Source organism: Oncorhynchus clarkii, chromosome 11 (assembly GCF_045791955.1).
Source record: "Oncorhynchus clarkii lewisi isolate Uvic-CL-2024 chromosome 11, UVic_Ocla_1.0, whole genome shotgun sequence".
In the NCBI taxonomy this organism is placed as follows: domain Eukaryota; kingdom Metazoa; phylum Chordata; class Actinopteri; order Salmoniformes; family Salmonidae; genus Oncorhynchus; species Oncorhynchus clarkii.
The window spans coordinates 13,681,219-13,707,243 of record NC_092157.1 but is presented as its reverse complement, the minus strand read 5'-3'; the positions used below and the strand labels follow the sequence as shown (position 1 = coordinate 13,707,243).

At 40.3% G+C, this 26,025-nt stretch overlaps 3 protein-coding genes across 3 annotated transcripts in view; 2 read left to right on the top strand and 1 right to left on the bottom strand.

Annotated features, from left to right (window-relative positions):
- Positions 1–12,330: 12,330 nt before the first annotated feature.
- Positions 12,331–23,684, top strand: LOC139420223 (thioredoxin domain-containing protein 6-like). The gene is made up of 16 exons (XM_071170074.1): positions 12,331–12,570; positions 12,726–12,783; positions 12,935–13,038; positions 13,404–13,475; positions 13,771–13,890; positions 13,981–14,062; positions 14,207–14,283; positions 14,402–14,494; positions 14,716–14,858; positions 15,098–15,279; positions 15,535–15,679; positions 15,871–15,978; positions 16,088–16,239; positions 16,461–16,605; positions 16,887–17,099; positions 23,681–23,684. The coding sequence occupies exons 1-16, from the start codon at positions 12,541–12,543 to the stop codon at positions 23,682–23,684; spliced, it is 1,728 nt and encodes a 575-aa protein (XP_071026175.1). The 5' UTR covers positions 12,331–12,540.
- LOC139420224 (gamma-glutamyl hydrolase-like) lies at positions 19,682–22,807 on the top strand. The gene is made up of 9 exons (XM_071170077.1): positions 19,682–20,131; positions 20,823–20,925; positions 21,100–21,150; positions 21,247–21,331; positions 21,442–21,580; positions 21,768–21,874; positions 21,984–22,074; positions 22,188–22,322; positions 22,524–22,807. The coding sequence occupies exons 1-9, from the start codon at positions 20,038–20,040 to the stop codon at positions 22,640–22,642; spliced, it is 924 nt and encodes a 307-aa protein (XP_071026178.1). The 5' UTR covers positions 19,682–20,037; the 3' UTR covers positions 22,643–22,807.
- The window catches only part of LOC139420222 (A-type potassium channel modulatory protein DPP6-like), a 284,853-nt gene continuing 281,834 nt past the window's right edge, over positions 23,007–26,025 (bottom strand). Inside the window, exon 26 of the mRNA XM_071170073.1 lies at positions 23,007–25,591. Coding sequence (XP_071026174.1) covers positions 25,442–25,591 — 150 coding nt within the window. The 3' untranslated portion in view covers positions 23,007–25,441. The remainder of the gene's footprint in view (positions 25,592–26,025) is intronic.

The following is a 26,025-nucleotide window of genomic DNA, read 5'->3' as shown; positions in this document are numbered from 1 at the left end:
ATACTCACAACTCGATGAAACCTTCACTCTTGCGCAATTAAGATGACTTTTGAATAGTAAGATAATATAATATAATTGCAACAGATACCATTAATAAGAATGGGCTAGAAGCGTCTTATATGGTGAGCTATCGAATGGCTAGGACAGGCAAGCCCCATACTATTGTGGGGGACTTAATTCTTCCTGCTGCCGCGGATATGGCTGGAACAATGCTGGGGGAAAAGGCCCAAAAAACTATACAGACAATGTCTTCATCAAACAACACTGTTTCATGACGCATCGGGAGATGTTTTAAAACAATTACTGCTTCGCATACTATGCGTTACAGCTGGATGAGTCAACAGAGGTGGCAGGCACAGCTCCTGGTATGTTCGTTACATTTATGGGGGATCAATTAAGGAAGACATCCTCTTCTGGAAACCAGGACAACAGGAGAGGATATTTTTAAAGCACTGGACAGCTTAGTGACATCAAATGGACTTTGGTGGTCAAGATGTGTTGGTATCTGTACTGATGGTGCAAAAGCCATGACAGGGAGACATAGTGAAGTGGTAACGCGCGTGCAAGTAGTGGCTCCCGATGCCTCTTGGGTACACTGCAGCATCCACTGAGAGGCTCTTGCTGCCAAGGGAATGCCTGACAGCTTGAAAGACATTTTGAACACTACAGTGAAAAGGGTTAACTTTGTTAAAACAAGGCCCCTGAACTCTTGTGTATTTTCTGCACTATGCAATGCTATGGGCAGCGACCATATAACGCTTTTACAACATACAGAAATACACTGGTTATCAAGGGGCAAAGTATTGACACATTTATTTTAAATTGAGAGACGAGCTTAAAGTTTTCTTTACTGACCATAATTTTCACTTGACGGACCGCTTGCATGATGACGAGTTTTTCACGCGGCTGGCCTATCTGGGTGATGTTTTTTCTCGCCTAAATGATCTGAATCTAGGATTACAGCAACTATATTCAATGTGCGGGACAAAATTGAGGCTATGATGTGGAAGTTGAATATCTTCTCTGTTTGCATTAACAAGGACAACACACAGGTCTTCCATCATTGTATGATTTTTTGTGCGCATTTGAACTCAAGCTTACAGACAATGTCAAATGTGATATAGCGAAGCACCTGAGTGAGTTGCTTGCGCAATTACGCAGGTGCTTTTCCGAAACAGATGACACAAACAACTGGATTTGTTATCCCTTTCATGCCTCCAGTCTATTTACCGATATCTGAACAAGAGAGCCTCATTGAAATTGCAACAAGCGGTTCTGTGAAAATGTAATTTAATCAGAAGCCACTGCCAGATTTCTGGATTGGGCAGCGCTCAGTGTATCCTGCCTTGGCAAATCGCACTGTTATGACACTGATGCCCTTTGCAATCACGTACCTATGTGAGAGTGGATTCTCGGCCCTCACTAGCTTGAAAACTAAATACAGGCACAGACTGTGTGGAAAATTATTTAAGACTGAGACTCTCTCCAATACAACCCAACATTGCAGAGTTATGTGCATCCTTTCAAGAACACCCTTCTCATTAACCTGTGGTGAGTTATTCACAATTTTCAATGAACAAATAAGGTTTTATATGCAAGATGGTTAAGTAAAGAGCAAAAATATTGATTATTATTATATTATTATTTGTGCCCTGGTCCAAAAAGAGCTCTTTGTCACTTCCCACGAGCCGGATTGTGACAAAAACTCACACTCATTCTTATGTTTAATAAATGTATTGTATAGTGTGTGTGGGGCAGGCTTACAATGATGGTAAAAAACAACATTTGAGAGTGCGCTGACCCTGGTGCTAGAGGGGGTACGCAGCTGGAGGTTGAATGTTTGAAGGGGTAAATAAAGAGTTTGGGAACCACTGTTATATTACCTTTATCACAATAACTTAACATACAGTATTGCTTGGCTAAACTACAATCTTAATCCAGAAAGGTCTTAGCAACCTAAGGAAAGTGCCTAATAATTATCACAACTAATAGAATTAAATAAAACATTCTGCAATAATGTTATCATTTGATCTATTTTAAAAAGAAAGGAATCTTGGTTGCTGACCCTCCCAAGCACCATTTTCCTACAAAGTGGCTCTTAGTAGACCAGGTAATGCACTGAAGCTGCTGTTATAGACTAGGTAATGCATTAAAGCTACTCTTATAGTAGAACTAGTAATGCATTAAAGCTACTGTTATAGACCTAGTAATGCATTACATCTACTGTTATAGAACTAGTAATGCGCTGAACTATAAGAAACATATTTTCAGCGAGTGCTTTTTGACCCACAGGGTGAAAGCAGGTTGTTATGTGTTGGTCATTTGTTTGTAAGTGCCTGACATCTTTACACAAGATGTAAAATAGGACAGCCGGCATGGCCCCGGAACTACACACTGATATCCACGCATATATTCTTTAAGTATTTATATATCATGTCATCATTCAAATTGTCAAGATATTGGTACTGATAACGATAAGGGTCATAGTTTAGGAGAATAGATTTCTGCATATTCATGTATGTATGAAGAAATGAAATACTGAATATAAACAGTAAATAGTTGGCTACACAGACTTATGATTTATTTCATATGGGCACAACAGACAAAACCCTCAAACATTTATATTATATGCGTTAGTTTTTTCTAAATATTCGTTTTCCAGAAGTATAGCCTATCATTACCATTTACTCAGCAGATAAGTAGACTGATCCCTTTGTGTGAAGAGTTAAGGACAGAGTTATTTATAGAAAAAACCATCACTCAACAGTAGACAATAAAACCTGATGTTTTGATATTTTATACCAGATAATCCCTTGACATAAATGACTGTTATATATATATGATCCTATCAGCCGTCCTGAGCATCTCTCCTTTATGAGTGAGTCGATAAGAGCCTTCCACTCTTCCAGGTTCTTTGAGCTGGTAGTGCCATCGTCACCCACTTTGTTGTTGATGAGTGGAATGAGGGCTGCTGGTCGAGAGCTGCCGACCCCGTCACAGCAGGCGTTCGCAAACCTCACCTGCCCTTCAGTCTGCAGGTCACACTTCCACTCACTCCCCAGCCAGACCCTTCATTCAACACTTTGCACCCTTTCCCAATCCACCTACTTTGCACTCTTTCCCCTTTCCCAATCCCCCTAATAACACCCCCCCCCCCCCCCCCCCCCCGCCCCCCTGACTTTGGCCTCTGTCTCCAGTCCCACGTCTCATCAGTCCTGCTACTCTGTCCTGGACCCCCCACTCCACTGCGTCCTTGGATTCCTCTCCGGACCTGCTTACTCAGTCCCAACTCCCCTCGCTCCAGCCTCAGCCTCCGCAACGGGCTTCCTGCAACCCGCCCGAGCTTCCCCTGGCCTGCACCCCATCTTCCCCATTTTTCAATAAATACCTTGGTTACCTCACCTGTTCTGCTCCGCGTGACACCTGTTTTAATATGCAGAGACAATATCCCTGATCTTACCTGTGCACATAGCAATCTCTTGCTTTTAGGTGTTATTATAGAGAATACTAACTGTACCATGATTTTGTTCACCATTTTGTCACACTTCTGAAATCTGTTCCAAAATATGTAAATGCTATTAACAAAAACTGGTTTAAAATGAAAGACAGCAGAAAGCCATACCAGCTTGGCCAAAACCAATGAATGTTGTTAAAAATGTGGATAGAAGCATAGGCCTACCATTAACCATAACATATATTATGAACAAAAGGTCATGGTAGTTTCCCCACTGGGCACAGACATCATGTCAATATTTAGTTTTGATTTAAATTTGGTTGAGTTGTCAACAAACGTGAAATCAACAAAAAAATTCACCCTGCCATTGGATTTAGTCCTTACATTGACTTTTTACAAATCCTATAATTTTTCCCCAATGTTGATTCAACGTCATCGCATTTATTTAGTTGAAATGACGTGGAACCAGCGTTGATTCAACCAGTTGATGCCCAGAGGGTATTTAATAAATACACATTTTTAATGGATAGTGACTGTCACATCACCTTCACACAAACATACCAGCCATGAAACATTGTATCCATGAAATCATAAAGCTGTCCAGAGAGGGGAGCTTATGGCTGACTTGCTTGAATAAATATTCTATTGACTCCTTGTTGATTTGTATAACTGGATAAGAACCGCATTCTCCTTCAATAATAATGAATGTCGACATGAGTTTTGACTTTTGAACCATACACAGACATTATTACATTCAGTGAATTCACAATGTTTATTCTTATATAAATAACACTTAGCTCTAAGTATAAGCAAGTGCAAGCAAATGAGCTGAGATGAGGTAGGCCTATTCGTTCAGCAATATCGAAATGGACAGTGACAGAAATAAATTCAATAAATAAGTTCAGATAAATTCAGCAAGATGTTGAGGCCTTCATTTTACTCTTCTTTATGTCACGAGAGCGAGAGAGACCCAGACTCAACGGTTAGCCTACCATTCTAAGTATTTTATTAGTCCTATGTGGTCTAAAAAGGAAGGATAATACAATCAAGAGGATCCACTTTTATAGACAATATACAGACGCACTGACAGAATTGTGCAAACAAAACAACCCTCGCAATATGAACTGGAATTACATGGGTCTATTACTGAACTTCTTGTTGAACAAAAATATTTAAATGGCAAGAGACTGTCACTGGCAAGCATGGTTACGAGGAGGGGATACTATAATATATTGTTGTTGGGTCTGTAATTTAACACCCTCCTCGTGGAGAAAAGCACCCTAGCTAATTATAACACACAAAGTAAGAAAAACTATTAAATGCATCATTATAGCATTGCCCACAATTATTAATAAGATACTAATGAGATAGACCTATATAAGCAATCTAACAATGCAGATGTACAAACTATGATAATGGCATATATGACGATAAGCGGTTAAGAGGCAAGACGTAATTTTGATTAAGACATGAGCGAGCTGAGACAGATGTAGCCTATATGCTGCCTATTTGTTCAGCACTTTTGAAATGGACAGCGACATAATTCAGAACATGGGCCGTTCTTACAGTGTTCTCCCTTTATACCAAGGCCGAACAGCAGGCTAAATTAACAGGGGCACATAAGCAGACAATGAAAGCTCTTACAATGGGGGAAGGTAAGCAGGCAATGAAAGCTATTACAATATTCGATGATGACATTTCTCTAAAACAGGCTATAGGCTACATACTGTATGCATAACCAAGTGGAGCTGTTCTTGTCTATTAATGTTCTGTATTATGTTATGTTTCATGTTTTGTGTGGACCCCAGGAAGAGTAGCTGCTGTTTTTGCAATAGCTAATGGGGATCCTAATAAAATACCAAAAACACCAATACCAAGTCAGAACAGTAAGGTAAGTTCTAAGAGGGAAAGGAACCACATTCTTAGGGTGAGACACAGGCTACTGACTGCTTACTATGCATACACTCAGTATTGCTTTCTTAGCTACAGTATACATATATCTCTGGCATATTACATCACTTATGCAGCAGCATACTAGACATATTTATGGACTCACCATTGTTGTGTTGTGCTCACTTGAATAGGAAGTTGGCACGGTGGTCCTTCTTGTGGGTAAATGTCTCAATTATTTTGTCATCAAAGTCCGGCATTCTCTGGATGAAGTCATGCTGGATTGACAGCATGCCAATGCATTTAACCTTTTCTGGCCCATGGAGTTGCGTGTGGAGGTTTTTATCCTTTTAAGGGTGGAAAAGTTTATCTGTGACTCAGCGGCTGTCATCGGAGTGGTGATGATGATTTTGAGAAGAGAGACCGTCTCAGACAAAGCCTCCTGCAGGTTGTTCTCGTAGAGTGATTTCAATAAATAAAGTGCTGTCTTTCCAGTGTCCAGCTCATAATGCTGGTGGACAGATCCGTTTTCAGCTTCTCCTGGTTACCCACAGGCCATAGCTTGGTAGCACACTGGAGTGCTGCGGTCAGAAAGGAATGTACATACTGGGGGGGAAATGAGCTGTCCACCAACTGCAATTAAGTGATCACTTTCAGAAAACCTTTCTTGCACATGAGCAGCGATTGTATCACATGTCTCCTTTATCACGGGTGCAGTGTTAAGTTCTCTCTGCCTTGGTTTTGTGGCATCAACATGTCCTTTGGCCAGTGCATTAGTTTGCTCGCAAATGTTTTGAATGTTTACCTTGAGGTTGTTGATTGCTCCGGTGATTCCTGCTGCATCAATGGTTCATTTCTGCATTATGTTGTACAAAACATCCACCACTTGTAAGGATCGACGCTGGAGACGAAAAGCAGGTACAGGGAGTGAACATTTAATGAAACACGGATATTAAACAGAACAGGAACAGCATCTGGACAGGGGAAAAATAACGACATCAATGCTGACACAGGGAACAAACTGAGGAGCAGACAGATATAGAGGGGGTAATCAACGAAGTAATGGGGTCCAGTTGAGTCCAGTATTGTGCAGCTGCGCGTAATGATGTTGACAGGTGTGTGTAATGAAGGGCAGCTTGACGTTCTCGATCTCGAGAGAGGGAGAGCGAGAGCAGGCATGACACCTCTGCCATGGCCAAGGAAAATAACTTGAGGAGTTGCAGAAATGCTTCCTTCCAAACCTCTCATTGTTGAATAATGTTTATGTTCAATGGCCGATAAGCACCGATATGTTTTATCTCTAATTTCTCTTGATATGACCAGGTTTGAAAAGGATTTGCTAGTCGATTGTCGACTTGATTCATGATGATGACTGCTAGCTAAGATTTTGAAAGTATGATGTTGACATGATCAGTCCAATCAAAGCTACTGTAGATAGAATGAAATCAAATCACGTTATATCTGTGGCCAATGACATTGAGCCTGCTTGGATGGGCACTTCTAATGTAACTCTATGGCAGAACCTAAAGGGCAAAAAGTTTTCAGCTCTACCAATAAGACTTGGCGGTAAAGTAGTGTCCCCATGAGTGACAGAACACTGAGCCAAACACGGCGCAACACTCTGTATTTTTTGCTGGCTTGTCCCACCACCACTGAAAGCACTGAGCTAGGCCGAAACACCTGCCTTTTGGAGCTGCCTTACCCAAGAAAGCAAAAAAGAGACCATGTTGGTGGTACCTGGCTTTATTAACTCAATGATTTGATTAGATTTTTTTTTACATTGTTTGCAAACTGATATGTGACACGTATTAATGCAAAAACAACAAGCAAAACAAGCAACCTAAAAAAGTGGGGCTCAAAACAGCTGCCTTGAATGACGGGTCGCCACTGGTTAATACATATAAATAATTTAAATCAGATTTTACTTGATTGGAACTGTCCGGTTACTTATGTTTAGGTCACTGGAGCCGCCTGCTGGTTTAACCTTTTTAGCGCAGGTGTTCCGCTAGCGGAACCCCTCGACAACATTCCGCTGAAATGGCCGCGCGCGAAATTCAAGTCCAATACAGCAAATGAAAGATAAACTTCTTGTTAATCTCCCCATCGTGTCCGATTTCAAAAATGCTTTACAATGAAAGCACCACATATGATTATGTTCGATCACCGTCAAGTCAAAAAAAACACAGCCATTTTTCCAGCCAAAGATAGGAGTCACAAAAAGCAGAAATATAGATCAAATTAATCACTAACCTTTGATGATCTTCATCAGATGACACTCATAGGACATCATGTTACACAATACATGTATGTTTTGTTCGATAATGTCCGTATTTATATCCAAAAATCTCAGTTTACATTGGCCGCATTGCGTGTAGTAATGTTTTGATTCCAAAACATCCAGTAATTTTGCAGAAATACTCATAATAAACATTGATAAAATATACAAGTGTTATTCAAAGAATTAAAGACAGACTTCTCCTTAATGCAACCACTGTGTCAGATCTTTTTTTAAACTTTATGGAAAAAGCATCATCTGAGAACGGCGCTCAGAGCCCAATCCTGCCAGAGAAATATCCGCCATGTTGGAGTCAACAGAAATGAGAAATAACACTATAAATATTCACTTACCTTTGATGATCTTCATCAGAAGGCACTCCCAGGAATCCCAGATCGACAATAAATTAATGATTTGTTCCATAAAGTCCATCATTTATGTCCAAATAGCCACTTGTTGTTAGCGTGTTCAGCCCAGTAATCCATCTTCATGAGGCGCGTGCACTTCGTCCAGACAAAAACTCAAAAGGTTCCGTTACAGGTCGTAGAAACAAGTCAAACGATGTATGGAATCAATCTTTAGGGTGTTTTTAACATAAAACATCAATAATGTTCCAACCGGAGAATTCCTATGTCTGAAGAAAAGCACTGGAACGAGAGCTAACTCTGTCGGGAGCTAGCGTCACGAGCCTGAGACACTCTGCCAGACCACTGACTCAAACAGGTCTCATGAGCCCCTCCTTTATAATAGAATCCTCAAACCAGTTTCTAAAGACGGTTGACATCTAGTCGAAGCCGTAGGAAGTGCAACTTGACTCCAAACCTCAGATTTCCCACTTCCTGGTTGGATTTGTCTCAGGTTTTTGCCTGCCATATGAGTTATGTTATACTCACAGACATCATTCAAACAGTTTTAGAAACTTCAGTGTGTTTTCTATCCAATAATAATAATAATATGCATATATTATAAGGTGACCAGATTTCTGAAATGAAAACCGGGGACATTTCCAGTTCGGCGGCCAATATATAATTAAAATATCCAATGTTATTATCTATTAAATAAAAAAGGGGGACAATTCCGGTTTCATGTATTTAGTCTAACAGGCACATTGTGATAGGCAAAGAAAACAACTATACTACAGAAACACTATAGACAAGACAGAACTGTCCGATCTGAACAGCCATTCAGTAGTCCTGCTACAATAAGAGCAGAAGAGAACATGAGCAAAATTGAAAGAACAGACAATAGTATACGTGAAATATTGAACAACATAATAAAGAAATAAGATGCTGATGAGATTGGTAACTACATAATATACTTATACCAACCTAATCTGTATATTTCTAAGAAGAATGTATTTTCTTCAGGATTGTTCTGTCTTTGGCCAGCTTCTCCATGAACTCCTGGCAGGGGAGGTTGAAGTTTGTCTTCACAATAAGCACAGCCTTGATGGTAGGAACAGTGAACCTATTTCTTGCTGCTGTCCATAGAGCATTAATTTGGGAGAACACTCTCGACTGGTGCATTACCTCCAGGTAAGCACATGACAACAGAAGCTAATCTAGCCAGGTTATTGTGTGGGATGTCATTCTCTTTGAAGTGGGTAACCACCGTGCTCCATCTCTGACTAAGCAATGTCTCCAGATGTTTTCCATTCTTCAAGCGATCCCCCCTTTAGGAACTCTTGCAGGCCAGTAACCTCGTCACACAATGCATCCTCATTGATGGTCACATTGGGGCATTTTTCCTGCAGTGTGACTGCTGCCTTCTGGATCTCTTCACGTAGAGGTTGCCTTTTTAAAAGGAGACAATGTAAATATTTTAGATTATATGTGTGCTTTCCCCATGCTTGCAAGTAGTTCACAGCCGTAGTGAAGAATGATTGGGATGTTTTGAGAAAGCTCTCTTTAGACATGTCTCCAGCTCTCTCAGAAGTCCTCTGACCAAAACTGGAAGGAAGTTGTCATCACGTCTTGCAGTCAATTTTGCCTCAACGTTTCTCAGAATTGCAGCGGACTCCACAACACAGTGGTCCTGGCCTCCAAGCATCTTGATCGTGTCACTGAATACAGTCAGGTTTCCATGGACAAAGGCCAGCCAAAGTTCAGTCAGTGGATCTTTGAACATTGTTCACAGGACAACAGGGCATTTATCTTCAGAAATAAAAAAGGATTTCAATGGCACATACATTTTCAGCACTCTTTCTAGAGCAGGGAGCATGGACATCCAGCGAACATTGCTGTGTCCTAAAATGTTATGGTACTCCTGGACAACAACTCACAAAAGCCCTTCAGTCTTTCTACTCTGACAGTGAAAATATGAACATATCCAAATATCTTTGTGAGCAGGTACACAACATTATATCCAAAGCTGTTCTGGCCGTGTTATGAATGATGTGGGCAGGACAACCTAAGCCAATCACCTCCCGCTGCAGAGCATTTTTAACTTTGGTATGGACATTGACCCTCCCCAGCCTATTCAGTCCTCCAAAGTTGGTATTTGTTGTCGGCAGAGAATGTTTTCCAGGTTACATTTTTGGATGACCACCAGGACCTCAGCTGCAATTTCCTCTGCTGTTTTTCCATTCAATTCAACAAAATCAAGCAGTTTTGTTTCCACAGATGTGTTGCCACCATCTATCTTACAATATCTGACTACTATTGACAGCAACTTTACATGTCCATGATTGAACGCATCAATGGACAGGGACACAAATTCAACCTGGTCTAGGTCCTGTGTTACCAAAGTAGTTGCCCATGTTACTAACACGTTACTCACTATGGCGTCACATTTTGTCCTAGCACATGTAAACTTTGGCTCATAAAGCTTCCGTGTCAGTTGTGCTGTGCAGTCCATAGATCTGTAACTATGATTGTGTCGCATAGTGTGGTATGCAAAGACACCCTCCTGCACAGCTAAACCATATTCTTCTTGGGAAGGCTCTACCTTGTTGAAGAATGTGGTGACAGAGGGCATACCAACACGGCCAATCAGAGGCTTTATGCCTTTTCGTCTGTTGATGTTCTACCACTGCCGTTCTTCCCCCGCTGCCAATTGGAAAAAGAGGAATTACTAAGGTTGCTGTGAACCATTCTATCGTCTTGACCTGAGCGTATAAGCGGAAATTCTCTCATCATGTTTTTCATAAAAAGTGCATTTCCGTTTCTTGGAAAGAGTCATTGTATCTCCTCTGTCTGTTATTCAATCTCCTTGTGTCACTCTTCTTACTCTCTTAACTTTTTCTTCTCCTCCAATCTTTCTCCTCTTTTCTTAACTCGTCTTCCTTTCCTTCTCTTCACCTTTCCACCTCACTCTTCGACACTCTCCTTGCTTCACTCTTTTTACTCCCTTAATTTTTAATTCTCCTTCCTCTCCAATATATATTAATAAATAGCATACTATTAGATAAAATACTTTGGTTAACAGATTCCCATTGCTTGCCTCATTTCTGTATTTTATCTCAAAAACATTGTTTGGAATAATAAATTGGCAGGCTCTGTAACCATATCTTTACTTTTCCTCCTCTGTCTCCTTCACTCTTCTTCCTATCCAGTCTTTTTCCTCTCCTTCCTCTCCACTGCTAATGTTATCCATGAACATTTCTAAATATATTTTCACACTACTTATAATGCCAAACCATTAAAATTGTAATCTACAAAAATATTCTCAGAATTAATTGTGCATTCATTTAATATAATCTTAATATATTTTCAAAATAGCCCGTCCACTGCATGTTTACATGTGAACGTTTTTTAACCTAGCTACCATAACAGTAGCTAGCTAACTTAGCTAGCTAACTTAACCTATTTAAAACCTTATAGAGCAGATCATCTATCTATATAATATATTGTGACATTATAACATCACTAGCTAGTATCTCAAACGATTGTATCTTACCTGACTTGAAAAGACGTTTGTGGTGATGTTGTGGATTCACTTGACACTTGCTAGCTTCTGGCCGAGTTTTCCACTGCAGTTTTCTCTAAATCTAATCCGAGCAAGTAGTTAGTAGAAGAAGAAGAGTGAATGAAGCTGCTATAGAGCAGCCCCCTCTGTTGGCCTAAACAAGCACAACCGATTGAGACGTCAACCGGTAGGCTCTGCTGCCCGGTCTTTCTTGCCAAGTAAAATATTTCACTTTGCATCTGTTTTTAACGCACAGTTATAAACGGGGACCAAGGCCACCAAAAACGGGGACTGTCCCCGGAAAACGGGGACGTCTGGTCACCCTAATATATTAGCATCTGGGACAGAGTAGGAGGCAGTTCACTCTGGGCACGCTATTCATTCAAAAGTGAAAATGCTGCCCCCAATCGCAAAAAGGTTTTAAGCAAGTAATAACAGGCCAACGTTTTGTGACTGACAACGCCAATTGGTAACACATCTGCGAATCATGGATGCATAAACACTGACCAGGCTCACATAGCATGATATCAGAGTATTATCAACCAATTATTTCCCAAGAAATAACTTTGTTATTCCAAACATAGCCCAATATGATCAACGACCGAACCACAGAGTTTCTAGTCGACCCTTTCGGGCGCCGAATAGGTACAGTACACTGTACCCACGTACTTGAAAGGCAGAGATGGCTGTTCCAAACGTATATTTCTTACTAGCTAGCTACATTTTAATTTAGTGTGGCCAATGACATATTTCTAGCTAGTTATGAAGTCCCAAGTCATAGCAATTGCATACTTTCAAACGGAAAGAATGTTTGAAAGAGTGACTCTGTTGTTACGGTAACGTTAACAGTATTATTGCTGCCAGCTGTTTAGCCTTCTGCTTACAGTATCACTGGCAACTTTTGACGGTTGTTAACTGGCTAGCAATCTAACGTTCGCCCGTTGCTTTTTCCCCCACAAGTTGTGATAACAAAAACAGCCATGTGAATGAATCAATAATTATTTTAATATAGAAAATGTCAAGGAAAAAGGACGTCCAAATTCAAGTAAGTTTGTCTACAACTAGCTAACGTTAACTCCCAACACATATTTATTGTTGTTCATCAGCAGTACAGTAACAGTAGCCGCGCAAGTCATTCTTTGAAATAAATAAATGTGTCTAAAGTACTTTACATTATCCTTTTTAAATATCATTTTACAGATTGAAATATCTTCTGAAGAACAATGGGAGGAAGCATTGTCAGGCCCAGGACTTCTTGGTAGGCAGCTTTCAAAGGTTGTCACGTAGTAAATATGAGTTGGTTGAGTTTTCTTTAATGAGTGGTCATGCTGTCAGATAATGAACTAAGAAGCTGTCAGACTGCTGTAGTTTTGATATGAGGAGTAATATGCTGATTTCCATGATTGTAGTAATAGAAGTCTACCAGAGATGGTGTGGGCCATGCAAGGCTGTGCAGAACATCTTCAGAAAATTGAGGAGTGAATATGGAGATGACCTGTTGCGCTTAGCTGTGGTAAGTTAAGGCATTTTCAGCTATCATCACGTCAGATTCGGATCCTGGTACACTTCTGGTAACCCTGCGCATTAAAACCTAGCCAAACTAATTCCGGTACCTGTCTGTGTGTGGGAGGTCCATGATCCAGACCCTACCAGACCAGTAGCCTGGGTGGAGGTCCAATGTCAACACCTGGGTCGTGTTTATTAAGGCATGCAACAGAAAATGTTCTAGAAAGTTTTGCAACAGGTCCCTTCAGTCTTTTTTCTTCTTTTTGTTGTGAATTGAACACAACTTCCATCTGGGCCTCTGGAAATCCATACCCTTTTTGAAAAAGAAACTGCTGTAAATTGTCATACATGCTCTGTTTAACTCACTTTCAGGGGGAGGCCAGCAGTTTACTTGAGTTAAGTTCACTTAAAGGGAAATGTCAACCAGTCTTCCTTTTCTACTCTGTAAGTAGTGAGCTTATAACAGCACCATAATATTGTCATGATCTTATATCACTGAATGTCAAGTTACAGACAGTGTAATGTTTTATGCATCAGAATAGTTTGACAGGTGTTATGACATATGATATGTCACTTACCCACTAACACAAGGCTGTGTTAGCACATTTATGATAATTGTGTCATAACCATGAGAATTGTCCAAAAATATACTGTTTTTAGTTGGTGTAATATACTATTTTGACATTTGTGCTAAGAGTAAACCTTTCATTTGGCATCGTGGTGTGCTCTGCTGTTTCAGGGTGGTACATTGGTGTCAATAGTAAGAGGAGTCAATGGACCTCTTCTACAAAAAACTATGTTGGAACTGGTGGATCAAGAGAAGAAGAAGCAAGAACTGGGCTCAAAATATGTACCTGAAGTAAGAGGTTCCTAACATTGTCACCTGTAAGGGGTCTACAGACTGGTATACTGATTAGCATTTTGAACCCACCGTCAAACTTTCAAATAGGTCCACGAGCTTTTCTTAGAGGACAATCATCAAGCAAGAAAAAAGCCTCCGACGACCCAAAATGCCGACATAGAAATTGGCGGTATGTCACCAATTTCACTGCTAGAATACTGCTACATCGTTTCTTACTGTATGCATATATTTTCGTTTAACATTTTGTTGATATTAAATGGTTTGGGTAAGTTTGAATGGAGGGGATTTGAGGAAGTCTTGTGTGTGCCATTAGATCATGGAACATACCATGTGGTCATCATAAAGCCAGATGCTGTAGTAGGAGGTCAAGTGGAAGGAATCATACAAAAAGTAAGGCGTTTACTTCTAAGTGCTTCACATTCAATTCTTATAGTCTATCCTTGTTCATGTTATTGCATTTTACTTGAATATAATGGCTGCATTTAACTCACAAATGTATTGTGCATAGGCTTTAGATGCTGGTTTTTCAATTGTTGCGGAGGAGGAGAGGGTGTTGGATGAAGAGCAAATTCATGCTTTTTATAAGGAGAAAGCCAAAGAGGTGGGTGAAAGCAAGACAGAAGAACATTACTTCTTACTATGCTGCACTTGTGAGGGTTCAGTTCAGTAACACAATTGTATCAGTATCACCCAATTGCACCCAGATACCTTAGAGCAGGAGTTTTCGTTTAACAACATGAAAAAAAACACAATTGATTAAAAAATAAAATATATACATGACAATTTTTTCAATCTGACCTGAGTGATTTTTTTATTTTGTAGACAGCGTTTGTGAAGGCCATGTCTAGTGGGCCTGTCCACGCCTTGATTCTGTCTAAGGGAGACGAGGTGGGTGAAGGAGAGTCTCATTCATTGACAGCCATCATAGATCCTGAACACGCTGAGCTCATCCAACCAAAGAAAAGGTTTGGGTTCTCAGTGCAGTTTGCTGAGTAGATTAAACACACATGCCTGATGCACAATCGTACCACATCATGCAACCGATTGCAGATTTGAGAGGTTTGATCAAACGTACCAGAAATCAGTTAACATTTCCTTGTTTCTTTCTCTTAAACCTGAATATTGTTTTTGTAAAATCTTACAACAACAAAAATTGCAAGCAAAATTAATACAAAGTATGTGTGTTTTGGGTGATCTCTCTTAGGTCAAAGGTTGTACAGGACGTGGATCTGGGCATGTCAGAAAGCAGCACTGAGGTGGCTAGCAGGCAACTGGCATACTTCTTTCCCACCTTTGATTTTTCTTTAGAGATGCATGCTGGATCCAATGCAAGGATTGAAAAGACTCTTGCTCTTATTCGTCCAAGTCTTCTCAGGGAGAAAAAAGGTATCTTCTACTTTTATGTTTTACATTTTATGCCAGAAGTAAGTCCTAGCTCCTTTTATGAGTGGTTCAAAGTGGTTGAAATCTTCTTAAAGTTGCATTTTTCAGTGAACAGGTTCTAAAGTCAAAACCATAAATATGCATGTCTTATTATTATTGTTTAGTAATACTAGTCATGCCAATGTGTACCTTGTTGCTCCACCTGTTCATTTCTGTACTTACTGACTGAGATTCTGGTTTGCTTTTCAACATGACAAGATGAGATCTTGAAGACGATCCATGACTCTGGCTTCCAGATAGCAATGCAGAGGGAGGTAACCCTCACAGAGGACCAGGCCAAAGAGTTCTACAAGGAGCATGAGGGCACTGACTTTTTCCCATGTCTAATTAACCATATGACCAGGTGACAAACTCCCACAATAATTTGCTTAGTAGTGATGTGGCGTGCTGAATGACAAAATAAGATTGATAGATGATCTAATATGCACAGTTTACAGTGACCAAATGTAAGGTAAATGATTGGCTACTGATTGTGGCGAATCGACAGCTTGAACTTTCTGACAGAAGTGTTTTGTTTCCCTTGTTGTATCGCAGTGGCCCCGTGTTGGCTTTGGCTTTAACTCGAGATGATGCAATCCAACACTGGAGAGGTTTACTGGGTCCAAAAGTCTTGGATGAGGCCAAAGAAAGATTCCCTGAAAGGTAGCAACTGGGGAACACTTCATTTGGATAGTCCTAGTTCATTTCATATTATTTATGTATGTTCAATTAACTGTCTCATCTTGCCACTGTAATTGTGCTTCATTCCTAGTCTGCGAGCCCAGTTTGCAATCGACAATGTGACCATCAACCAGATTCATGGCAGCTCTACTCCCGAGGAGGCTCAGAGAGATCTCAACCGCTTTTTCCCCACAGAGCACACACTGGCCGTGATCAAACCTGACTCTACACAAGAACACAAAGGTACAGTACCTGGGTCTCTGTCCTAACTTCATGGTTATTTATCCAGGCAATGTTAATATGTTTGCCTCATTATGGATAGATGGTTGTTATAGGTTGTTTCAGTTTTTATGTATTTAAAGCACTCTTACAACAAATAAACTTGCAAATTGTTGTTTTAAAGTATTGTTTCTGTCATGACATTGAATGTCAATGAAAATTGTGGTTGTTGATCTTTATTTCAGATACCATTATGAATCAAATTAAAGAGGCTGGGTTTAGTATTTCACAAGTGAAAGAAACCAAACTGACACGAGAGATGGCAGAGGAATTCTACAAAGATCACAAAGGGAAGGACTTCTTTAATAACCTGGTTGACTACATGTCACAGTGAGTTGACATGTTCTTTAACATTCAAGACCTGCAATCATTTGAGTTTATAGTTTGCTAGAATGAAACTTAAGTCTTGACCAGGGTTTGGATTTATTCTATTCCATTTCAGGAGATTTATTCAAATTATTATTCAACAATTGAAAAGTGCAATTTCTTTTCAATGAGAAATTGGAATTTTGATTAACTTCCTAAATGTATCAGATTTAAATTGAACTGACCCCAACCCAGGTCTTGACATTGCATCAGCTTTAACGGCCGATTTGATTTATCTTTTGTAGAGGTCCATCTATCATGATGATCCTGAGCAAAGAAAACGCTATCGCAGAATGGAGAGAGATGATGGGGCCTGCCGATCCTGAACAGGCCATGCAAGTCAAACCCGACTCTCTACGTGCACAGTTTGCCAAAAGCATCTTGGAGAACGCCGTGCACGGCTCGTCCAATGTCCAGCACGCCATGGACAATATCAAGTTCATTTTTGGGGATATACCGTCATAAACACTGGGAAACCGATAACCCCACACATAGGTTTAATAATGCCTACATGTGAGTAGACTTGAAGATTGTATTGAATGGGGAGTTGGAGGGAACCTACTGTATAGGTACACTATTGTTTTAGATGTTTCCAATAATAAAATACAAATTGAATTTACTACAGATTTGAGCAGTCATGTTTTCCCCCATGGACATTTTTATGTGTTTTCATGTACTACAGATTTTGTGTCGCGGTAGACTTTTAATCTGTATTTCCATCATGAGCTTTATGTATCCTGCTCTACGCACCTCTAGGAAATGAACACCTGAGGGCGCCAAATACTTGTCCGACAAACCCTTCTGATATTTTCATACAGTATAAATGCAGTGTACAAAACATGGGGAATCAGGGGAATCCAGGTGAAAGCTATGATCCCTTATTGATGTCAATTGTTAAATCTACTTCAGTCAGTGTAGATGAAGGGGAGGAGACAGGTTAAATAAGGATTTTTAAGCCTTGAGACAATTGAGACATGGTTTGTTTATGGGTGCCATTCAAAGGGTAAATGGGCAAGGCAAAAGATTGAAGTGCCTTTGAACGGGGTATGGTAGTAGGTGCCAGGTGCACCGGTTTGAGTGTCAAGAACTGCAACGCTGCTGGGTATTTTACGCTCAACAGTTTCCAGTGTATATCAAGAATGATCCACCACCCAAAGGGCATTCAGCAAACTTGACAACTGAGGGAAATAATTAATTAATTGAGTTAACATGGGCAAGCATCCCTATGCCCGACGAATACTCCGGCACATAAAACCTAGCGGAAAAAAACCTGGTAATGGTTAAAACATTTTTTGCACCATTCATTTTTGCGTCTGGAATTGTAGAACTACTTAATTTAAGGCCTGTGTTTTGAAACTTTGGAGTCAACATGGGACAGCATCCCTGTGGAACATCTTGTAGAGTCCATGTCCGGAAGAATTGAGACTGTTCTGAGGGCAAAAGGGGGTGCAACTCAATAGTAGGAAGGTGTTCCTAATGTTTTGTACAGTCAGTGAATATTAATGGATGAAGAATGGATGAATGAATCTAATCCCTCTCAGCATTGTGGATGTATGCATGCAAACAGTTTTATTTCCTTTATGTTCCTCATAACATGTTGGACGCCGGTCTGCATTGTACAATGTACTTTGTACATGCAGTTACATTGTACAGAAAGAGAGGACATGAAACAGTGTACCTGCCACCATTTTAAGTTAAACTTGCAGCTATCCCATGGCATAGCAGGCCTTCATATTAGAAATACTGTATCTGAGTGGGTTGATTCACTGATGTGGTCATCCTGTCTGGGTTGGCGCCCCCCCCCCCCCCCCCCCCCCCCCTTGGGTTGTGCCGTCTTTGTGGGCTATACTCAGCCTTGTCTCAGGATGGTAAGTTGGTGGTTGAAGATATCCCTCTAGTGGTGTGGGGGCTGTGCTTTGGCAAAGTGGGTGGGGTTATATCCTTCCTGTTTGGCCCTGTCCTCGGATGGGGCCACAGTGTCTCCTGACCCCTCCTGTCTCAGCCTCCAGTATTTATGCTGCAGTAGTTTATGTGTCGGGGGGCTAGGGTCAGTTTGTTATATCTGGAGTACTTCTCCTGTCCTATTCGGTGTCCTGTGTGAATTTAAGTGTGCGTTCTCTAATTCTCTCTTTCTCTCTCTCGGAGGACCTGAGCCCTAGGACCATGCCCCAGGACTACCTGACATGATGACTCCTTGCTGTCACCAGTCCACCTGGCCGTGCTGCTGCTCCAGTTTCTTTCAACTGTTCTGCCTTATTATTATTCGACCATGCTGGTCATTTATGAACATTTGAACATCTTGGCCATGTTCTGTTATAATCTCCACCCGGCACAGCCAGAAGAGGACTGGCCATCCCACATATGCTCTCTCTAATTCTCTCTTTCTTTCTCTCTCTCGGAGGACCTGAGCCCTAGGACCATGCCCCAGGAATACCTGACATGATGACTCCTTGCTGTCCCCAGTCCACCTGACTGTGCTGCTGCTCCAGTTTCAACTGTTCTGCCTTATTATTATTCGACCATGCTGATCATTTATGAACATTTGAACATCTTGACCATGTTCTGTTATAATCTCCACCCGGCACAGCCAGAAGAGGACTGGCCACCCCACATAGCCTGGTTCCTCTCTAGGTTTCTTCCTAGGTTTTGGCCTTTCTAGGGAGTTTTTCCTAGCCACCGTGCTTCTACACCTGCATTGCTTGCTGTTTGGGGTTTTAGGCTGGGTTTCTGTACAGCACTTTGAGATATCAGCTGATGTACGAAGGGCTATATAAATACATTTGATTTGATTTGATTTGTATCTGATACATACAGTCCAAAATAAAGTCCTTGTAAAGTAGTTTTGGTGGTCATATCTGAATTTTTGATTAACCAAAAAATGTTAGCTATTTAGAACAATATCACTTGCTATCACTTAAAATATATTATTTATTATTTATTATTATTTACATTTCAATAGGGGTCAAGGTTCAGGACTTTTATCAAAGATATTATAGAAAAACAAAAAACCTTTCCTCTACAATTTGTACTTTTATTTTGAAGGCTAAAAACCGGATGTGCCATTCACGCATTTAGTAAAAACAGGTTAGCCACAAGTTATAAACTTCTACGTGATTTTAAACCTAACCTCAACACACTGCTAACCTTATGCCTAACCCCAAATTAAGACCATAAAGAATTTTTGTTTTCATACATTTTTACGATATGCCAATTTTGACTTTGTGCCTGTGCTATTTAGTGGAAACGTTAAACAAAAAATGAAACTATGCAACCGACTCTTCAACCGCAACCTATATCCTTGTTTGCACTGTCACCATCGAGACCTCTTTAGACGGAGATAATCACATTTTTAAGAATAAATATTTGATCCAGGCATTGCGGAAACACGTTTAGAGAATGAGCAATTTCGCCCTACTGTTTTGTTTCGCCTTTTCAATTTTGTCCTCCTCGTGCACAGTGCCGAAGAAGAGGAACGACATGCCGATAATCGGTAAGTTTGCTGCATCACATGACTGATTACATGAAACTACAGTGTTACATCATGTATACTGAACAAAAATATAAACGCAACAATTTCAAAGAGTTTACTGTGTTACAGTTCATATAAGGAAATCGGTCAATACATTCATTAGGCTGTAATCGGAATTTCACATGATGGATGCGACTTGGAGGGTATAGGTCCACCCACTTGGCACTTGGGGAGCCAGATCCAGCCAATCGGAATTCATTTTTTCCCCACAAAAGGGCTTTTTAACAGAAATAAATACTCCTCAACACCCCCCAACACTTTACACGTTGCATGTATGTTTTTGTTCAGTGTATATTTATTATAAAATATACCCTTACCAATAAAGATCTAGCTAACACATATTAACACTTCCTTCTAAACAATAGTTGATTATGTGTGAATTGAACATTTGCATTGTAGCCCGTTTCAAATTCCTCTTTGACAACCAAAACAAAGCACGGTGAAGCTATAGTCAGTCCTTAGAATGATACTATTCTCTATTATAAATGTATCCCATTCAGAGTAGGCCTACAGCACAGGCTATTCTTCAAAATCAAGGGGTATTTAATTACTTGAAATAATTGGAAATCTTACGGATTGTGGCTTTACTGAAAATACATTAACTTTAAACTCGCTGTAATTCACTTTCTAAAATGTATCTGTGATTTCTTAGGTGTCTTGGCTCAGGAGGTAGACTCACCTCAACCACAGAAGGCCTCTTATATAGCTGCATCGTATGTCAAGTTCCTGGAGTCTGCAGGAGCTAGAGTCGTCCTGTGATGTAAGGTGTATCTATTAGATTGGTAATGTAGTTGAGGACTTAACAGCCTTTCAAATGTGGTTATGAATTACCATATCTATTAAAAGTGGATTGAATATTCTCTTAGATAGGCCTAATATTCATTTTCCATGTACGTTATATATACACCTCGTTCCTGTGATTTCTACAGGATAAATCAGACACTGGAAGAGTACAAAACACTGTTTAACTCCATTAATGGGTAGGTGTCAACTATGCTATTTGCTGTACAAGACCCACTGTCATGTTGTTTTTGTCTTCTATAAAATGATCTATATACCCCCCCACCCGCCTCTAGAATACTCTATCCTGGTGGTGATGCTAGCATCGTTTCATCTGGGTATGCGAACGCTGCTAGAATCTTTTACGAGCTTGCCATAGAGGTATGACGTGTTCCTTTTTATACTTTCACATAGTCTATGCTTCATCGATATGTGGGAGAAAAACCTGTTCTAAATGGAAAAGGTGATATATAAAAATATGGACTTTTTAGGCCAACTCGAGGGGGGACTATTTCCCTGTATGGGGTACCTGTCTTGGATTTGAGGAATTGACATACCTCACCAGCGGACAGCAGCTTCTATCCAAAACCAATACCAGTGGTGTGATGTTGCCACTGGTTTTCACTAACGGTATGTTGTACCTGTTCACATACAGATATGAGAAAAACATAACTCATCAGATTGTACCAGAATCGCATTTTCCAATTGATCACAAATGGAACATGTACATTTATCTAAATGCTGAACGAACGCACTCACAGTCACACCAAAACAACAATCTCTAACTTGGAGTAATATGAAGTTATTACACTTTCAGGATCCAGAGAGAGTAAGCTGTTCAAGGGCTTTCCAGCAGAGGTCCTGGATGCCTTGGCCTCTGAGCCAATCACTGAAAACTCTCATGAATTGAGTCTCACTCTGGAGGTATGACCATGTACAGTGTCTGAACAATCACCAAATGTCACAAGTCATAGGCTTTACTGTATCCTCTGTAGCATTAATTGTGAACTAGTCATTCAACATTGCATTCCAGAGTTATAACAACAATACAGACCTTAGGAAGTTCTACAAAGTCTTGACTACAAACAGTGATGGGAAAACAGAGTTTGTGTCAACTATGGAAGGTAAAGCACATTCATTGTTTTAACTTAGCAAACACTAGAGTATATACAGTAACTTAAACTGGAACATGTACTTACATAAGATGACATTGATAGGTTCAATGTTTCTTCTGTAGCATACGGTTTCCCCATCTATGGAACCCAGTGGCACCCTGAAAAGAATGCATTTGAATGGACAAGGCCGTACATTCCACACTCGCCATCGGCTGTTAAGACCACTTTCTTTTTGGCTGATTTCGTGGTCAATGAAGGTAGCTATTACAGTACTGTGTGGCAAAATCTCACTGAATCTATTGTATTCTTCTCAATATGTAGCGTGACGTTATTGTAATGGGGAGAGTTATTGAATGCACCCCCCTTGGCTGTGCCATGAAGGGTGCGTTCAAGATCAAACTCCACATGTTAATGTTTTAATCACTCTAATCTATGCCGATCATTTTTTTCATTAACAGCTAGAAAGAATTTTCACAAATTTGAGGATGAAGAGGTGGAGAAGAGAGCACTGATATACAACTACAATCCTGTGTACACTGGAAACATTTTTGGCTTTGAACAAACATATTACTTTTGAGTATTGTTGTTGAATGGAATGAGTGTCATTCAACACATTTCTTTCAATCAATGTAAGCAACACTTATTGCTGTACATTTCTGTAAATTAAAAGTTTGATTTGTATGTTTTGGTAATGGTTTTACAAAGATTAAAGTAACTGATGACAATTAAGTTGTTTGAATGACTATGTACCACGTCTATGTTTTTGAACAAACCTAAAAGCATTTCACAATCTATCCAGACTGGCAAGGTAATGAGGACCCACATGAACTAAATGCACTTTCAATGGAGATTTTTAATCCAGGACTAGCCTTAATCTGTGTACAGGAAACCGGCCAACATATTCAGTATTTGTGACTTGTTCAGTAATAGAACCCACAAGCTTTGTTTTGGCAGCTTGATTTCTCATCTTATTGTTTTATTATACAACAAGACATTTGGTTGATTTGAGTAAACGCTTGAGGATGCATTTTTTTTTGGTCTTTTACAATAAAGTGGATAAATTAACATGAAGTAGAGAACGTTCACAATTTTGCAAAAACCACCAAAATAGATAAACTACAGAGTACAATGATAAAATACGTTTTATTCTAACATTTACCCCCATGCCACATACTGCCACGTTGTCTCTTGTACTATTTTGGATTACTTGACAAAAGTCCATCTTCACGTTCAATCGCAGTGTCAGAAATGTCACTATCGCAAAGTCCACTTTAAACTCAACCCAAGGACTGAAACAGAAGGGGGGAAATGTATATTCAAATGTAACTTTCAAAATGCATTTATGCACAAATAACACTCAGCTATTAAAAGACAAATGATATTTGAGTAACATTTACACATCAAGCTGAAGAGACTGGGATCTCAATCATGATACTACTGTAAATGTAATTCAACCCAGTACGGAACATTCAAGATGTAAAAAATACTATTTTGAAACAGAGCTATCACAGATCGCATTGAGTTGCAAATAACTTGATAACATGCATTGACAAAGTAACAGAATGATCGTTCAGATAAAATGCAGACTTGTGCCTCAAGAATTCACGTTTTTTAGATAGCAGTCCAACCTAAAAAAAGATAAAAATAATCCTTTGTATTTCATCCTGTAAAGATTGAGATAATGATTCTAAGCTATTAATTACCTTATAGACAAATGTATTACTTTTTGCCATAAAACAACACCAATTCTACAGTGGCACCTCAAACCCACCAATTGACTTAATACTGAGAGCGGTTGTAATGGCACTTCAATAGCCATTTACTTAAACATAATTTTATGTGGTCGTTAGCTTGACAAACCATTTCGTTACCATTTGAACATCTGTAAAATAATGTGCAGATACATGCAGCTACTGTTTACATCTATTTTGGCAATTGGGTATATTTGGAACTGAAGAAGACCATTTCTTACTTGACTGTTGATATAATGCCATACCTACTCTATGACAACATTACAAAGTGTTCACAGATTAGAGTGAAGGTTTAACCAACAGTAGTTAGTGCCATGATCAGCAGAACATTTATTTACAATGAGCCATGTTGTATTTAGTTTTCACAAAAGGAGTCCATAAAAAGGACTGCTCACTCCCAAAGTAAGGCACAGTGACTAAAATATAATATATATGCTTCAATTTCCAAAGGACTGGTGGGAGTATTATACAATAAGCAAAGAATGAGGAGAACATTTTGTAACAAAACAAACCGGTGATTCTGTTCACATCCTTCTCTTCTTTTCATGACATGGAGTCTACACCATTTAAATACATACTTGCGGCTACAAGAAGATTCCAAGATCAGGACAAACTTGAACACTGAAAAAACGAAGTATCAATACCCAAAGAAGGGAATGTTTTTCATGTGCTACTTTACAGAGGAATAACATACACAAGCACAGTTCAACATGAAAATGTATTTTCACGATTTAAAAAATAGGAGCAGACACCCTACCCTCGACCCACAGACACTGGGCTGGAACCAGTTTGACCCATAAAATCCCATGTGGCGCCTGTAACTTTGACCCCAAAGTTTGTGCTATAAGTCTTTCTTCTCCTCACTGACTGGTAAAGTTTGCGTGTGGAGTTTGATGTTCCCTCCCTCTCACCAGTCATTTGGAATCCGAGGAGCACGCCTATTCCTGACACGACCGCTGTTCCAGATATGACGTCAGCTAATGATCCCTCCATCATAAAGTTGTATTCATTGTGTCGATGTCAACAAAATGGCTGCAGATGGTCTCTGGTGGAGTCGTGGTGACTCAAAAGGTGAAGAAGAGGAGGAGTAGGAGGACAAAAACGGGATGAGGAGATAAGCAAGCATCTGCAACACGGCAGTCTCAGGAATGATCTGCAACACAAGTCTCAGGGTTGATCTGCAACGCGGCAGTCTCAGGGATGATCTGCAACGCGGCAGTCTCAGGGATGATCTGCAACGCGGCAGTCTCAGGGATGATCTGCAACACGGCAGTCTCAGGGATGATCTGCAACGCGGCAGTCTCAGGGATGATCTGCAACGCGGCAGTCTCAGGGTTGATCTGCAACGTGTCAGTCTCAGGGTTGATCTGCAACGTGTCAGTCTCAGGGATGATCTGCAACGTGTCAGTCTCAGGGATGATCTGCAACGTGTCAGTCTCAGGGATGATCATGCTGAAATGCAGGGGAATCACATAAGGTGAAAACAAAACAAAAAAAGGGCCAAAGAAAGTTTAAACCAAGAGGAGCTTGCATATCATGTGGATTGTGGAAACCAGGTATGGGTGCTGGCATTGTGCTTGGGCACGGACTGGAGCTCTGGTTTGGGGGGATTGGTTTTGCCCAGGCTAACCCTCTTCTTCGATCTCCTCCTCCAGTATCTCCTCGAACACGTTGTCCGGTAGCCGGAAACACTCCTCAAAGAAGTTGACCAGTGACTGGCTGAGGTGCTGCCGCGTGGCCTCGCTGTGGATGAAGTGGCCCTCGTCTGGGTAGATCTGAGGGGGAACACAGCACACTGGTCATCACACATCCAATCACATTTCTCTGGATGCACATCTAGGCCATATAAACATATTATTATTAACATCATCAATCAAGCCCCTTAATTTAAAGTATCAGACAACTCCCAGTGGCTGAATTACTGATGAGGCTTAGTCAGTCAACACACAGCGGGGCATATAAGGGGACCTATGGGGCAGCGATAAACTAAACACTGACTTCTAAATGCTCCATATCTTAATGGGATTAGATGACCCTGTGAAAGCAAGCATCATAAGAGGGGAATATAATCCCATTAAGTGAGATGGGGGGGGGGGCATTGTGTGGTGTAATCCCTCTGCTGGCGTGGGATTACAGAACTCCTCAGCGGTCTGGCGTGGGATTACAGAACTCCTCAGTGGTTTCTCTGTACAACAGCTCCAGCCCAAAA